This window comes from Manis javanica, chromosome 10 (genome assembly GCF_040802235.1).
Source record: "Manis javanica isolate MJ-LG chromosome 10, MJ_LKY, whole genome shotgun sequence".
NCBI classification, from domain to species: domain Eukaryota; kingdom Metazoa; phylum Chordata; class Mammalia; order Pholidota; family Manidae; genus Manis; species Manis javanica.
In genome coordinates this window covers 25,175,578-25,189,340 of record NC_133165.1, presented here as the reverse complement: position 1 = coordinate 25,189,340, position 13,763 = coordinate 25,175,578, and the positions used below count along the sequence as shown (strand labels likewise).

The following is a 13,763-nucleotide window of genomic DNA, read 5'->3' as shown; positions in this document are numbered from 1 at the left end:
GGCCTGAGGATGTGGAATGCACAGTTGCCAGGATGTCTGAGTAAAGTAAATGGGCTTAAGAACATTTCTGCATTAGGGAACAATCACCAGCCCTGCCCCAGCCCTGGAGGCTCCAGCTGGGGCCACTACAGCACTGCCATGGTCCAGACCCAGGCTGCCCAGCACAGAACTAGGAATGCCTTCACTATCACACAGGTGTTCAAGGACCTGCTAGTTCGATTAGAAAGAGCACTGGGGCAAAGCCGGTACAGGACGTCTGCCACAGCCCATGGCAGGGCAGTGTTCAATGAACCTGAGACTGGTGCTGTGGAATGGCAGGAGGCCACCACAAAGCCTCAAGGTCTTCCCAGCCACGCTGTCAGATGAGGAAAAACACCACTCTAGCCTTGCCCTACGGATGTTAGGCCATACAGCAAACTACACTTTCTCTCACACACACAGATATGTAAAAGCACAAAGAAGATCTGGAAGGCTCTCTTCAAACTGGGGCCCAGAGAAGGTGGGGCCTGGCACCACCACGTTGGCTATAGTGCTTAATGGGAGGATTAGTGGCAGGCAGGGATCTGTGGCTGGGCTCTACTTTGAGGCCGGCATTGCTTCATCCCACTTCCACCCAACAGTGCCCACCAAGGCACGCTCCTCTGTCTCGCTAACTGGACCCTGGGCAGCAGCAGGCTGTTGGGGGGCAGTGTGCCAGGCGGAACATGCCATCCAGACCCCTGCGACACTGAGTTCAGCCTCATGTTATCAATGAACGGCCTGGTCACTGTGAAGAATACAGGGCAAAGCAAGTCGCTGACCACTCTCAGCCTGAGCAAGCCCTCTTGGCTCAGGATTGCTCATCTACACATCTCCTGCCAGTGGCAGCCCCATAAAGTCCTAACTGCCCCTGCATGGCATGTCCTCCACCCCGGTGGCTCTTCAGCCTCAGGGACTCAGTCCCTGCCCGCTGGCCTATCGCAGTCCGCCCAATGAGCCTCCTGCACCTGTACTAGGCTGCCAGTCCTCTGCCCAAACCTCTCCTCAGGCCCACTTTCACCACCCTGACTCCCTGATCTGGAAGGCCCTGCTTCTTTATATGCAGAAAAACAGCCGCCATCAGAGCACTGCCTCCAGCTCTCAGACAATGACAAAACACCCATGTGCTCTGCACCCTCTCCCGCTGCCTGGGAGACTGCAGACGATCCCTGCCCTCCTCTCCTCCTCTCCTGCATCCTCTCCAGGGCACCTACCATCAGCCTCCAGAGCCCACTCTCTCTTTCCACAGTAACCAACAAGCAAAGCCGCACCCTGCCCTACCCTCCCATCAGCCCAGTCTACACTCACTCAACCCACTTCATTGTGACTTCTGTCCCAGTGGCTGCCCGGCCTTCCGGCAGCATGTAGCTCCACTGACTCCTCTCCATCCTTGAAGTCCCCTCCTGTCTTGGCTCCCGAGGCAGATTCTGCCAGTGCTCACCAACAGTGGCTTCCCCACCTTTCCTTCCTGCTGGCAAACTGACCCCCACCAGAGCCTGGAGAAGTCAGACATGCTTCCCCAGCACCCCCTGCATCTAGAGTGTGGGCATGGAGCTGCACCTAGTCCCACAGCCTAGGAAGGCCTCCAGAGGGCTTCTGGGGAAAGGCTACCCCTGACCATGGCAATGCTCACCCACAGTTGCTCATCCATCAGTGAAAAGCTGATGAGACTTGACGGTCAACAATCAAGCTGACAAACACTCACCACTACAGGAGAGACAGGCGGGCCTCAGGGCCCTCCTACCAGAATGTAACAGGAAGTCCCTCCCCTTAAGTAGTCATGACAACATGTAAACAAACAACTTGGAGACGACCCAACCAAACTACCACCTTGTAGAGAACACCCCCATTAATACTTGAGATATATCACCCAAATAGAATGTGAGAATCCTATTTAGGCTGATGTTTAAAAAATGAGGATCTGGAATTGGAGCACTGACTAAAAATCTGATGTATTAAGCAGGGCTTTTTTTGGTGTGTTCCTGGTATTCTGGGTAGTTGTTTTTAAAATAACATTATGTTTTCAAGATGGTGGGGGTTTGGGGGGTGGGTGGCCAAGTGCTTGAAACCAAGCAAGCTTGTTGCTGTCCTGTAGTCACACACCTAGACATTTTCCACAGCAGAGAGACACTGCAGTTTCAAAAATGGAATGACCATAGAAGCCACAGGGCATAAATCTGCAAAGAAGTAAAAAGCTAACCTTTTCAAACAATATGGCTTCTCTCTCACTTACCAACTTTACATTTCCCTGTATGGCCCCGGAAGATGACTGGTTAGCCAGAGATGGGTAAGATTCCTCAAGGGAGGAACAACCTAAGACAGGCACATCGCAGGGGGGCCATCAGGTGAGAATTTGGGGATCAACAGAGGTGAGGCTCAGAACCTCACCCCCCTGCTTTGAGAGAAATCTTCTGCATCCGTGGATGTTTTGCTGCCCTTGTCTAGCCTGGATTAATACTTAGTCCATAGGCACACACCTGATCATCTGCATTTGCCCTCTTACAGCACTAAACTATGTTTTCTACCTTTATCTTGCATCTACCTACCACATCAGCATTTTATTAAAAATAAAAATAATAATAATAATAAAGGGAGAAATGTGGGATCCACATATAAATCAAGTACAAAAATCAAACGAATATTCATATTTGACCTGATTGTTTATAGGTCATAATGCATGATCAAAACCGAAAGTTTCTGTGATGAATGCCCTTGTACTGTCCACCATGTAGAATTTCACTATGTAAGAATTCGTTCACCATGTAAGAACTTGTTCGTTATGCTTCAGAAGATTGGAGACTGACGAGAATTAGACTTGAGATGGATTAATGATTGTACATTGAGCATTGACCCCCCTATACTGAATTTTATTGTTGTTAACAACCATTTGATCAATAAATATGAGAGATGCCCTCTCAAAAAAAAAAAAAAAAAAATGGAATGACCAGGTTGTTGGTGGATCCTGTTATATGTTTACTGAAATTGCTAAGAACAAAGACCAAAGCCTGCAGGACAGTCACCAGGACTGAGGGGAGGGGCAGGGCCCTCCCATGTGTCACCAGACCAGGAGTCTGAATTGGGTTAGCAGGAAGCCGGGAGGGGCCTGAGGTATTCAGACCACCTCTCCACCATGGAACCAGGTGGCCTAAGGAGTCTGGGGAAGGGCTGTAGGGCCAAAACCCAGGAGGGAGGCGCAAGAGGAGGTCAAGTTCAGACAGGAGGTGGGATGTGGAGGCAAGGGAGGGGAGGAAAGCAGGGAGAAAGGCAGGCACAGACCCCACTGCAGCCTCAACCCCACTGTGGGGTCAGCAAGGCCCTGTTCCACTTCCTGCTGGCCCCTGCTCCAGTGGCACTCTCAGGGCACCAACCACGATGCACTGATGACCAGATCAGAACCTGGCACCCACATGTCTGTCCTAAACCTCAGGGTTTCATGTGTGTTCCTGTCACTGCACCTCTCTCAGCTGCTCCAGCCAGTGTCAGTCACCCACCCCCTGCCACAGACCCCCCTGCAGCCCCTCCTCAAGGCCCTTCAGAGCCTCTCCCACCTGGATGTCCCAGGCCAGCTTGCAACAGCCTCCCTCTCTACCCTTCCTGCACCCTGCAGCCTGCTGAGCACACCCAGCTGCACCACTCTCCACTTACAGCTCAGCATTGGTTCCCCACTGCCCTCAAAGTCCAGACTCCAGCACGGCTTACAGAGCCGCACCTGCCACCTTTCCCACACCATTGTTCACCTACTCCTCCAGCAACCTGCACAGATACACAAGCAAGGCTCTGAGCCTGCTCAAATTAAATTAACAGCACTACTCTTCCAATGGAGAGACCCAGACATATGCTTTTCAAAACTACACTTAAAATAGGTTATAAAAGCTGAAAATAAATTACCAAGAAGTTATTTTTATGCTCCACAATACAGAATAAGAAATTTTACTGGACCTGGCCCACTCACTTTGTTCTAAATACTACAAGACTTGTCACAAAAACAGGGTATGTGGCTACAGAGAGTATGACAATCTAGAATTGTGAATAAAAACTCAATCATTAAATGGAGACTTGACTAATGTTGTTATAAAGTATTTTTCTTAAAGTATCTTACAATTTTAATTTTCTTAAGGTTTCATTTACATTTTTACCATTTAGAAGGTCAACCATTGAAAAAAATCACACAAACGTTTTCCTTATGTGCCTTAAACATCTTGCCAGGACAGAAAGCTTTTTCTACCTGCCAATGAAATCCTGGCCAACCTAGGCATGTATTTTCATTTGGCACTAAACCACAATTTTTTTTTTTTATTGTACTGTTTATTGCTAGAATGGAAAATCTTTTTTTTTTTTGAGAGGGCATCTCTCATATTTATTGATCAAATGGTTGTTAACAACAATAAAATTCAGTATAGGGGGGTCAATGCTCAATGTACAATCATTAATCCATCTCAAGCCTAACTCTTGTCAGTCTCCAATCTTCTGAAGCATAACGAACAAGTTCTTACATGGTGAACGAATTCTTACATAGTGAATAAATTCTTACATGGTGAACAGTACAAGGGCATTCATCACAGAAACTTTCGGTTTTGATCACGCATTATGAACTATAAACAATCAGGTCAAATATGAATATTTGTTTGATTTTTATACTTGATTTATATGTTGATCCCACATTTCTCCCTTTATTATTATTATTATTATTTTTATTTTTAATAAAATGCTGAAGTGGTAGGTAGATGCAAGATAAAGGTAGAAAACATAGTTTAGTGTTGTAAGAGAGCAACTGTAGATGATCAGGTGTGTGCCTGTAGACTATGTGCTATTCCGAGCTAGACAAGCTAACCCACAATTTTATAATACAAATTTGTTTCATTTCCATCATCCTTTCAGTTTGGTAAGCTAGAAACATAAAGGACAAGTCAACAACTTTTCAGATTAAACTCCAGGCTTCAGTATCCTAGCAGAATTAAGGAAAACTCAGCATCTGACAGTCCTGTTCTTTAGACAATGGGCTTCGTCAAATTCTGTTAGGAGCTCCTCTCACAACAGATCAGTTCCCAGAGATTTCTGTTGGCTTTAAAATACCCAGTCACTAATAGAAATCACAAAACCATAACCATAACCACAAAGGTTTGTTCTCAATATCACAGCTGTTTGGGTGGGGTTGCAGTGACTACTCTCGTGAGTCATCAGAAATATACAGTTTTCAAAACCACCTCACAATTTCCATGTCAGGTTAGCAGCTTCATCAGGCCATAGTGTAATACACAGCTTATAATACTTTCACTCAAAATCTAACATTTGTTTACAAATACCCTAAAGCTCCCATTAATTCAATGACATTCAGTGAGCAAATACGTAGGCATAGGGACAACAAACACACATGCTCACCTGAGTGCATACGTGTAGCCAGTGTTCTCAGGCACACACTGAGGAGGAGTGTACATGTGGAGCCGAGAAAAGTCCATGTTCACGCCCTCAGAACATACTGCAGAGATGGGAAAAAGCAATGCAGGTGTTAAAAGTTTAGAAATACAGAGAAGTCCTGTTTCAGAAGTCCAACTGGATACTCAGTCGGACTAAAATGCCATTATCAAAACTTTAATGAAACACAGACAATAGTAGCAGGGATTTTTAAATTTTTTAAGTGAAGGAGACAAGTTTTTCATAGTTACACATCCAGGAACACTTCTGCTGTATTTAGTTTCCTAAATGATATGTTCATATGAGGAACAAGGGGAAATACCAGAGGGACTTACAATTAGGAAAACTGGGCACTTTAAAGAATACAGAAAGTGACTCAATCTTTTTGAAACATATTTTTAAATTCCTGAAGGTACCAAAATGTTCTAATTCTTCTGAAATAAGTTTTCACTGTTATGAGCTAAAATAGAATTAATTCTTACTCCACGGTCAAGCACTCCAAACTCTCCTAGCAGCACCTCAGAACCAGAAAATTGCAGGGTGAAGGGTAAATAAGCTATGGCACTGTTTACACTTCGATTTTTCTCCAAAAGAAAATAAAGATTATTTTTAAATTAAAAAGTTTTGATTATATTTTTTTTCAGGTCATCATCTAGATTTCTTTGGAATGACTCAAACTTTCCTCCAGCTAAAAATATTCACACAAACACATGAAACCCTCATAGTAGTAAAGGTGAATCATATCTATTGTAAAAACATATAAAGACCATTCTGGACAAAAAATACTTATGTATAAATGACTGATTTCTATAAACTAAGCCAAAGGATTTCATGTCACACCATTTTCCTCAAGAACAGTTCAGATATTCTTTCTTTTAAAAGCCATAGAAATAAAGACCATTGTTTATATATAAAAACTTAACTGCACCTACTTATTTCAACAAATACCACAAAACTGCAATTTAAAAGCATTCTGACATCGGTCACCTTTTTCTCAGTGCCCTGGCCAACTCTGGGGAAACACTCCACAAGCACCATCACACCTACACCTCTTTCTGCACGTAAAGTCAGCTTGGACCGTTTAACCAGTAACTGTTCATCATTTTTCCCCCGCCTCAACTGGAGCCAGCCCTCAAGTTCAGGTTCAAGGCACCAGGCTGCTCAGATCGAGCTCAGAGTGGGGCCACGCAGCTTCATGTCCCACCTCCCCGAGCACACTGTCCCCCTCAGCAGACCTGCCGTGGAACCTGACCACACCCCCGCAGTGAGTAGTAGCTGCCTGCACTGATGGTTAGCTAACCCACTAGACAACCACAGAAGGGGGACTGGGCAACAATGCTAACATCCCACTGCTGTTCTCATCCTCTAAAGTGGAAACTGACTTTTTAAAATTCCCTTCTAGTTACTCACAGACTAACAAAACCCAGACTTCCTAACTGCATTACCAGCAACCTTTCACTTTGGTACATACTTTGCTATTCCTGCATTACTGACCATTACTAAACCCCATGTTCAAGTTGCTATTTCCTACCAACTTCGCTACAATGGCACTCGGGAAGTGCTCAATGTTGGTTACAGATTGGTGTTGTAAACAACTGAATGGCAGATGCCCTAAAGCCAAGTACTTCATTAATTCAAAGAACCTGATGGCACCTGGAGCCCTGGCAGGGGGAGGTGCCATCTGTGACAGCCAGGACGGCCCAGGATCACTGGCACTGGCCCAACTCAGTGTGGGCAAAGGGGTTAAGGCCCCTGGTGAGGGTGGATAGGGAGGGCTCAGCAAGAACTCCCAGACTTGTTATTTTTTAAATTACTTTACTATGTTCTCACATTTTTATCCTCCTAAAAGAGATACATTGGTTGATTTCTAATGCACAACCAAGCATATTTTGAAAGGCTGTCAGAGTCCCAGGACTAGCTATAACCACCTTTTCCAATCTGGTTCTTCCAATTCATGAGACATGTCATAAAGCTCCACTGTGCCACTTCCAGCCAAGCTTAATGTACACCTCATGCCACAATCTAAAAAGAAATTTTAGTTATTGGTGCTGAAGTAACATTCTATCAAAGAACCTAGCACACCTACTGGCTGTCAGTCCAATTTTTTATTACAGGCATGGTAAGATTACAGCAGAGGAACCTAAAAAAATCCCACAGGTGACAACACTGGGACACAAGCTGAGTGGCAGACACAGTAGCAGGTTTTTCGGAGGAGATACAGACTTAATGAAATGCCCATGACAACACCATGAAAGAGCCCCAGTGCACAGACACGGACTCTAGGAACACCAGGGAGCTTCTGGTGGGTCTAGGAGGACAGAAGGTCACTGCAGAGGGTGACTGTTGTGGTCACAGCTCAGCAGCAGAAGGGGGAGTATGGGATTAGGCCCTTACTTTTCCCTACTCATTCTGATTTTGCTCCTACAATCACATGAATTTACGTATGGTACATGCATAACCCAGCCCCAGCTTTATCAGACCCCTAGCTGCGAAATGTTACTTTGGCCATTACTGACTCCTCCACTGTCCAGACAACCACCTCCTCCCTGGAGAAGAGCAAGAGGGCCATGCAAAGGAGACTCTCTGAAAAAGTTGGATTTGCCTCCACATTTCCAAAGGGAGAGACGATGTGCTTTGCTGCAGAACTCGGTTACACGACAAACACTCAGATGTTAGCTTTGTTTGTGCAATGACATCCCACAGCCTTATCACCGAGATGAAAGATACACTGACTCCTGGCTTAAATAAAAGACAAAGTCCACCGGTAGCTCTGATGGCTCCAACTCTGAGCCCACAGGTCACAACCCCAGCCCCACCCTTCTCTTGGTCCCAACCCGCCACAGCAAATGCAATTCTAACACTTGTTCCACTGGTAACTAAACTTGGTGCTGGTTTCCAACACGCTCCTCCTGGTTTCCATTACACATCACTGCCATTCAGAGTGCATGCTAACACCAGAGCCTGGTTCTCTCCCCACCTCCATGGGCCTCAGCCTGACACTCCAGGGAGGTCTGAATGCATTCAGTCCCAGCAGTACTGAAACAGTGAAAAGATGGGCTGAAGCATTTTCAGCAGCACTGGAAAATCTAGGGAAAAATCCAAAGTCAACACTTCACAAACAGCTGCACTACAAAGAGGGGCCCTGTTTGGGTTTCACTGTCCGGGTTTTTCTACTCTCCAGGCCACTCTCTTCTCTGTAAAGGGATGACCTTGTCACAGGCCACATCCCTCCCAGGTATCCCAGACTGTAGGAGAGAGAGGCTGACTGGAACCAAGCCCTGGCCTCACAGCACAAAGAGTCTGGGGCTCTGTCTGCCCAACCCCTAGGCAGGACTTCCCAACTCTGGTCAGCCCAGTGCACCAGAACAGGTGGAGGAGACGGGAGCGCTATGTTACCAAGGGAACCACTTTCTGCCCCGCAGAGTGCTTCTCTAGGGTGGACAGTTGTCAAATGTGAGCTGCCAGTCCTAATAGAGACTGAGGTGGGCCAGGAATGACAGCTTCAAGTAGAAAGGCAAGCAGCAGCATGTTCAACCAGACCATCTCCCTGTGGCTTGTACTTGTGACTATGAACACACCAGCTAGCAAGCACGGGTAGGTTGTGCAACCACTACAAATCTAGGGAATTAAGTATCTCTAGTTAAGATTCTTAAATTACACTAGGTTACCTTTTAGTGCTCTTCACCTAGTTTCCTTGTACATATAATACTTACATCATACATAGAGATGAAAATATAAAGCACACTTTTTGTTCTTGAATGCCTGGTCAAAAATGGATTTTGGTTTACCAACACATAAAATCTGAATATTTACAATTTAGAGTACCTGTACTCATCTAGTAACCATCTAGAAAACAACCCCAAAAAAATCTCAAAAAAAAAAGTCACAGGGTTGAAAACAACTTCAAGCAAGTGGCAAAAACCAAAGGAAGAGATAAAACTAGAATGGCTCTGGGGGAGGAGCCAAGATGGCAGCATGAGTAGAGTAGCAGAAATCTCCTCCCAAGACCATATACATTTTTGAAAATACAACAAATACAACTATTCCTAAAAGAGAGACCAGAAGACACAGGACAACAGCCAGACTACATCCACACCTGCGAGAACCCAGTGCCTCACGAAGGGGTAAGATACAAGCCACAGGCCAGGGGGACCTGAGCGACACCCCTACCCCAGCTCCCAGCGGGGAGGGAGAGGGAGTCCAGGACTGGTAAACACCCAGCCCTAGCCATCCACACCAGAGCGCAGACACACAGTATGTGGGATGCTGGATACTAGGGAAATGGAACAGTAAAATCTGCACGTGGGTCCCCGCAGCCAGCGCCCCTGGGACAAAGAAAAGCGAGTGCTTTTTGAACATCTTAAAGGGACAGGGACCCCACAGCTGGAAGGAGGCATCCCAGCACACCTAGCCTAGCAGCTGGGAATCCCAGGGAACTCCAGACACACTAACCCCCTGGGCGGGAGCACAGCTCTGAGGCACCTCACGGCAATAAACAGCTTCCCGCCTGTTCCTCCTCTGATGCCTCTCCACCATAGTGGAGCAGCTGCCTGAGGCTGGCCACGCCCACAGCTACTGCAGAGCTTAACTCCACAGCAGCCGGGCAAGAATCAGAGACCCCGTCTGCGCACAGCTGCCCAGCACAAGTCGCTAGGGGTCGCCATTCTCCCAGAAGAGGAAGGCCACAAAACTAGCAAGAAGGGATGTTCTCCCAGCTGACACACATGCCAACTCCCCACAACTACCTCTACCGTCATGACAGGCAGAAGAATTTGATACAGACCAGACTAAACCAGACAACCTCACCTGAGAAGGAATCTGGGGAGATAGACCTAATCAATCTTCATGAAAAAGAATTCAAAATAAAAGTCATAACCATGCTGATGGAGCTGCAGAGAAAAATGCAAGAGCTAACCGACACAGTAGGAGGGACACTACAGAAATAAAACAATCCCTGGAAGGACTTAAAAGCAGAATGGACAAGATGCAAGAAGCCATTAATAGAATAGAAACCAGAGAACAGGAATGCATAGAAGCTGACGCAGAGAGATAAAAGGAGCTCCAGAAATGAAACAATTAATATAACTGTGTGACAAATCCAAAAGGAACAATATACTCACTACAGAGGCACTAGAAGAAGAAGAGAAAGAAAGAGGGATAGGAAGTGTATTTGAAGTAATAATTGCTGAAAACTTCCCCAAACTGGGGGAGGAAATGGTCGTTCAGATCGAGGAAGCACACAAAACTCCCAACAGAAGGGACCCAAAGAGGACAACATCAAGACACATAATAATTAAAATGGCAAAGATCAAAGACAAGAAAAGAGTATTAAAGGCAGCTACAGAGAGGAAAAAGGTCATCTACAAAGGAAAACCCATCAGGCTATCATCTCTCTCAACAGAAACCTTACAGGCCAGAAGAGAATGGCATGATATAATGCAATGAAACAGAAGGGTCTTGAACCAAGAATACTGTATCCAGGCACGATTATCATTTAAATATGAAGGAGGGATTAAAAAATTCCCAGACAAGAAAAAGTTGAGGGAATTTGGCTCCCACAAACCATCTCTACAGGGTATTTTAGAGGGCCTGTTCTAGACGGGAGCACTCCTAAAACTAAACAGATGTCACCAGAGAAAATAAAATCACAGCAAAGAAACCAGACCAACCAAATACTAACTAAAGGCAAAAAATAAAATCAACTACTCACAAAAGCAGTCAAAGGAAACACAAAAGAGAACAGAATAAAACACCCAACATATAAAGAATGGAGGAGGAGGAATAATAAGGGAGAAAAATAAAGAAACATCAGACAGTATTTATAATACTTCAATAAGCGAGTTAAATTAGACAGTAAGATAGTGAAGAAGCTAACCTTGAACCTTTTGAAACCACGAATCTAAAGCCTGCAATGGCAATAAGTACATATCTTTCAATAATCACCCTCAAAGTAAATGGACTGAATGCACCAATCAAAAGACACAGAGTAATAGAATGGATAAAAAAGAAAGACCCATCTATATGCTGCTTGCAAGAGACTCACCTCAAACCCAAAGACATGCACAGACTAAAAGTCAAGGGATGGGAAAAGATATTTCATGCCAACAACAGGGAGAAATAAGGAGGTATTGCAGTACTAGTATCAGACAAAATAGACTTCAAAACAAACAAAGTAACAAGAGATAAAGAAGGACATCACATAATAATAAAGGGCTCAGTCCAACAAGAGGATATAACCATTATAAATATATATGCATCCAACACAGGAGCACCAACATATGTGAAACAAATACTAACAGAATTAAAGGAGGAAATAGAATGCAATGTATTCATTCTAGGAGACTTCAACACACCACTCACTCCAAAGGATAGATACACAAGACAGAAAATAAGGACACAGAGGCGCTGAACAACACACTAGAACAGATAGATCTAATAGACTCTACAGAACTCTACATCCAAAAGCAACAGGATATACATTCTTCTCAAGTGCACATGGAACATTCTCCAGAATAAACCACATACTAGGTAGGACACAAAAAGAGCCTCAGTAAAATCCAAAAGATTGAAATTCTACCAACCAACTTTTCAGACCACAAAGGTATAAAACTAGAAATAAATTATACAAAGAAAACAAAGGCTCACAAACACATGGAGGCTTAACAACATGCTCCTAAATAATCAGTGGATCAACGAACAAATTAAAATAGAGATCAAGGAATATACGGAAACAAATGACAACAACACAAAGCCCCAACTGTTGTGGGATGCAGCAAAAGCAGTCTAAAGAGGAAAGTATATAGCAATCTAGACATATTTAAAGAAGGAAGAACAATCCCAAAAGAAAAGGCTAGTCAAAATTATCAAAATTGGGAAAAGAAGAACAAATGAGGCCAAATGTCAGCAGAAAGAGGGACATAGTAAAGATCAGAGAAGAAATAAATAAAACTGAGAAGAATAAAACAAAAGAAAAAAATCAATGAAACCAAGAGCTGGTTCTTTGAGAAAATAAACAAAATAGATAAGCCTCTAGCCAGACTTATTAAGAGAAAAAAGAGAACCAACACACATCAACAGAAACAGAAACGAGAAATGAAAAATCACGATGGACTCCACAGAAATACAAAGAATTATTAGAGATACTATGAAAACCTATATGCTGAAAAGCTGGAAAACCTAGAAGAAATGAACAACTTCCTGGAAAAATACAATCTTCCAAGACTGACCAAGGAAGAAACACAAAATCTAAACAAACCAATTACCAGCAAAGAAACTGAAGCAGTGATCAAAAAACTATCCAAGAACAAAACCCCCGGGCCAGATGGATTTACCTCAGAATTTTATCAGACATACAGAGAAGACATGATACCCATTCTCCTTAAAGTTTTCCAGAAAATACAAGAGGAGGGAACACTCCCAAACTCATTCTATGAAGCCAACATCGCCCTAAGACCAAAACCAGGCAAAGACCCCACCAAAAAAGAAAATTACAGACTAATATCCCTGATGAATGTAGATGCGAAAATACTCAACAAAATATTAGCAAACCGAATTCAAAAATACATCAAAAGGATCATACACCATGACCAAGTGGGATTCATCTCAGGGATGCAAGGATGGTACAACATTCAAAAATCCATCAACATCATCCACCACATAAACAAAAAGAAGGACAAAAACCACATGATCATCTCAATAGATGTTGAAAAAGCATTCGACAAAATTCAACATCCATTCATGATAATAACTCTCAACAAAATGGGTATAGAGGGCAAGTACCTCAACATAATAAAGGCCATATATGATAAACCCACAGCCAACATCATACTGAACAGCGAGAAGCTGAAAGCTTTTCCTCTGAGATCGGGAACCAGACAGGGATGCCCACTCTCCCCACTGTTATTTAACATAGTACTGGAGGTCCTAGCCATGGCAATTAGACAAAATAAAGAAATACAAGGAATCCAGACTGGTAAAGAAGAAGTTAAACTGTCACTATTTGCAGATGACATGATATTGTACATAAAAAACCCTAAAGACTCCACTCCAAAACTACTAGAACTAATATCCGAATACAGCAAAGTTGCAGGATACAAAATTAATACACAGAAATCTGTGGCATTCTACACCTAGCAGAAAGAGAAACCAGGAAAACAATTCCATTCACAGTGGCATCAAAAAGAATAAAATACCTAGGAATAAACCTAACCAAGAAAGTGAAAGACCTATACCCTGAAAACTACAGGACACTCTTAAGAGAAATTCAAGAAGACACTAACAAATGGAAACTCATCCCATGCTCTTGGCTAGGAAGAATGAATATAGTCAAAATG

General features: G+C 43.9%; 1 protein-coding gene across 5 annotated transcripts in view; it reads right to left on the bottom strand.

The window, feature by feature from the left end:
- Nucleotides 1-13,763, bottom strand: part of SUN1 (Sad1 and UNC84 domain containing 1) — a 65,129-nt gene that overhangs the window by 34,241 nt on the left and 17,125 nt on the right. For all 5 annotated transcript variants that reach the window (XM_073214893.1, XM_073214892.1, XM_073214894.1 and 2 more), the window contains exon 2: nt 5,398-5,494. In XM_073214893.1, the coding sequence (XP_073070994.1) occupies nt 5,398-5,474 (77 nt within the window). In that variant the 5' untranslated portion in view covers nt 5,475-5,494. The remainder of the gene's footprint in view (nt 1-5,397; nt 5,495-13,763) is intronic.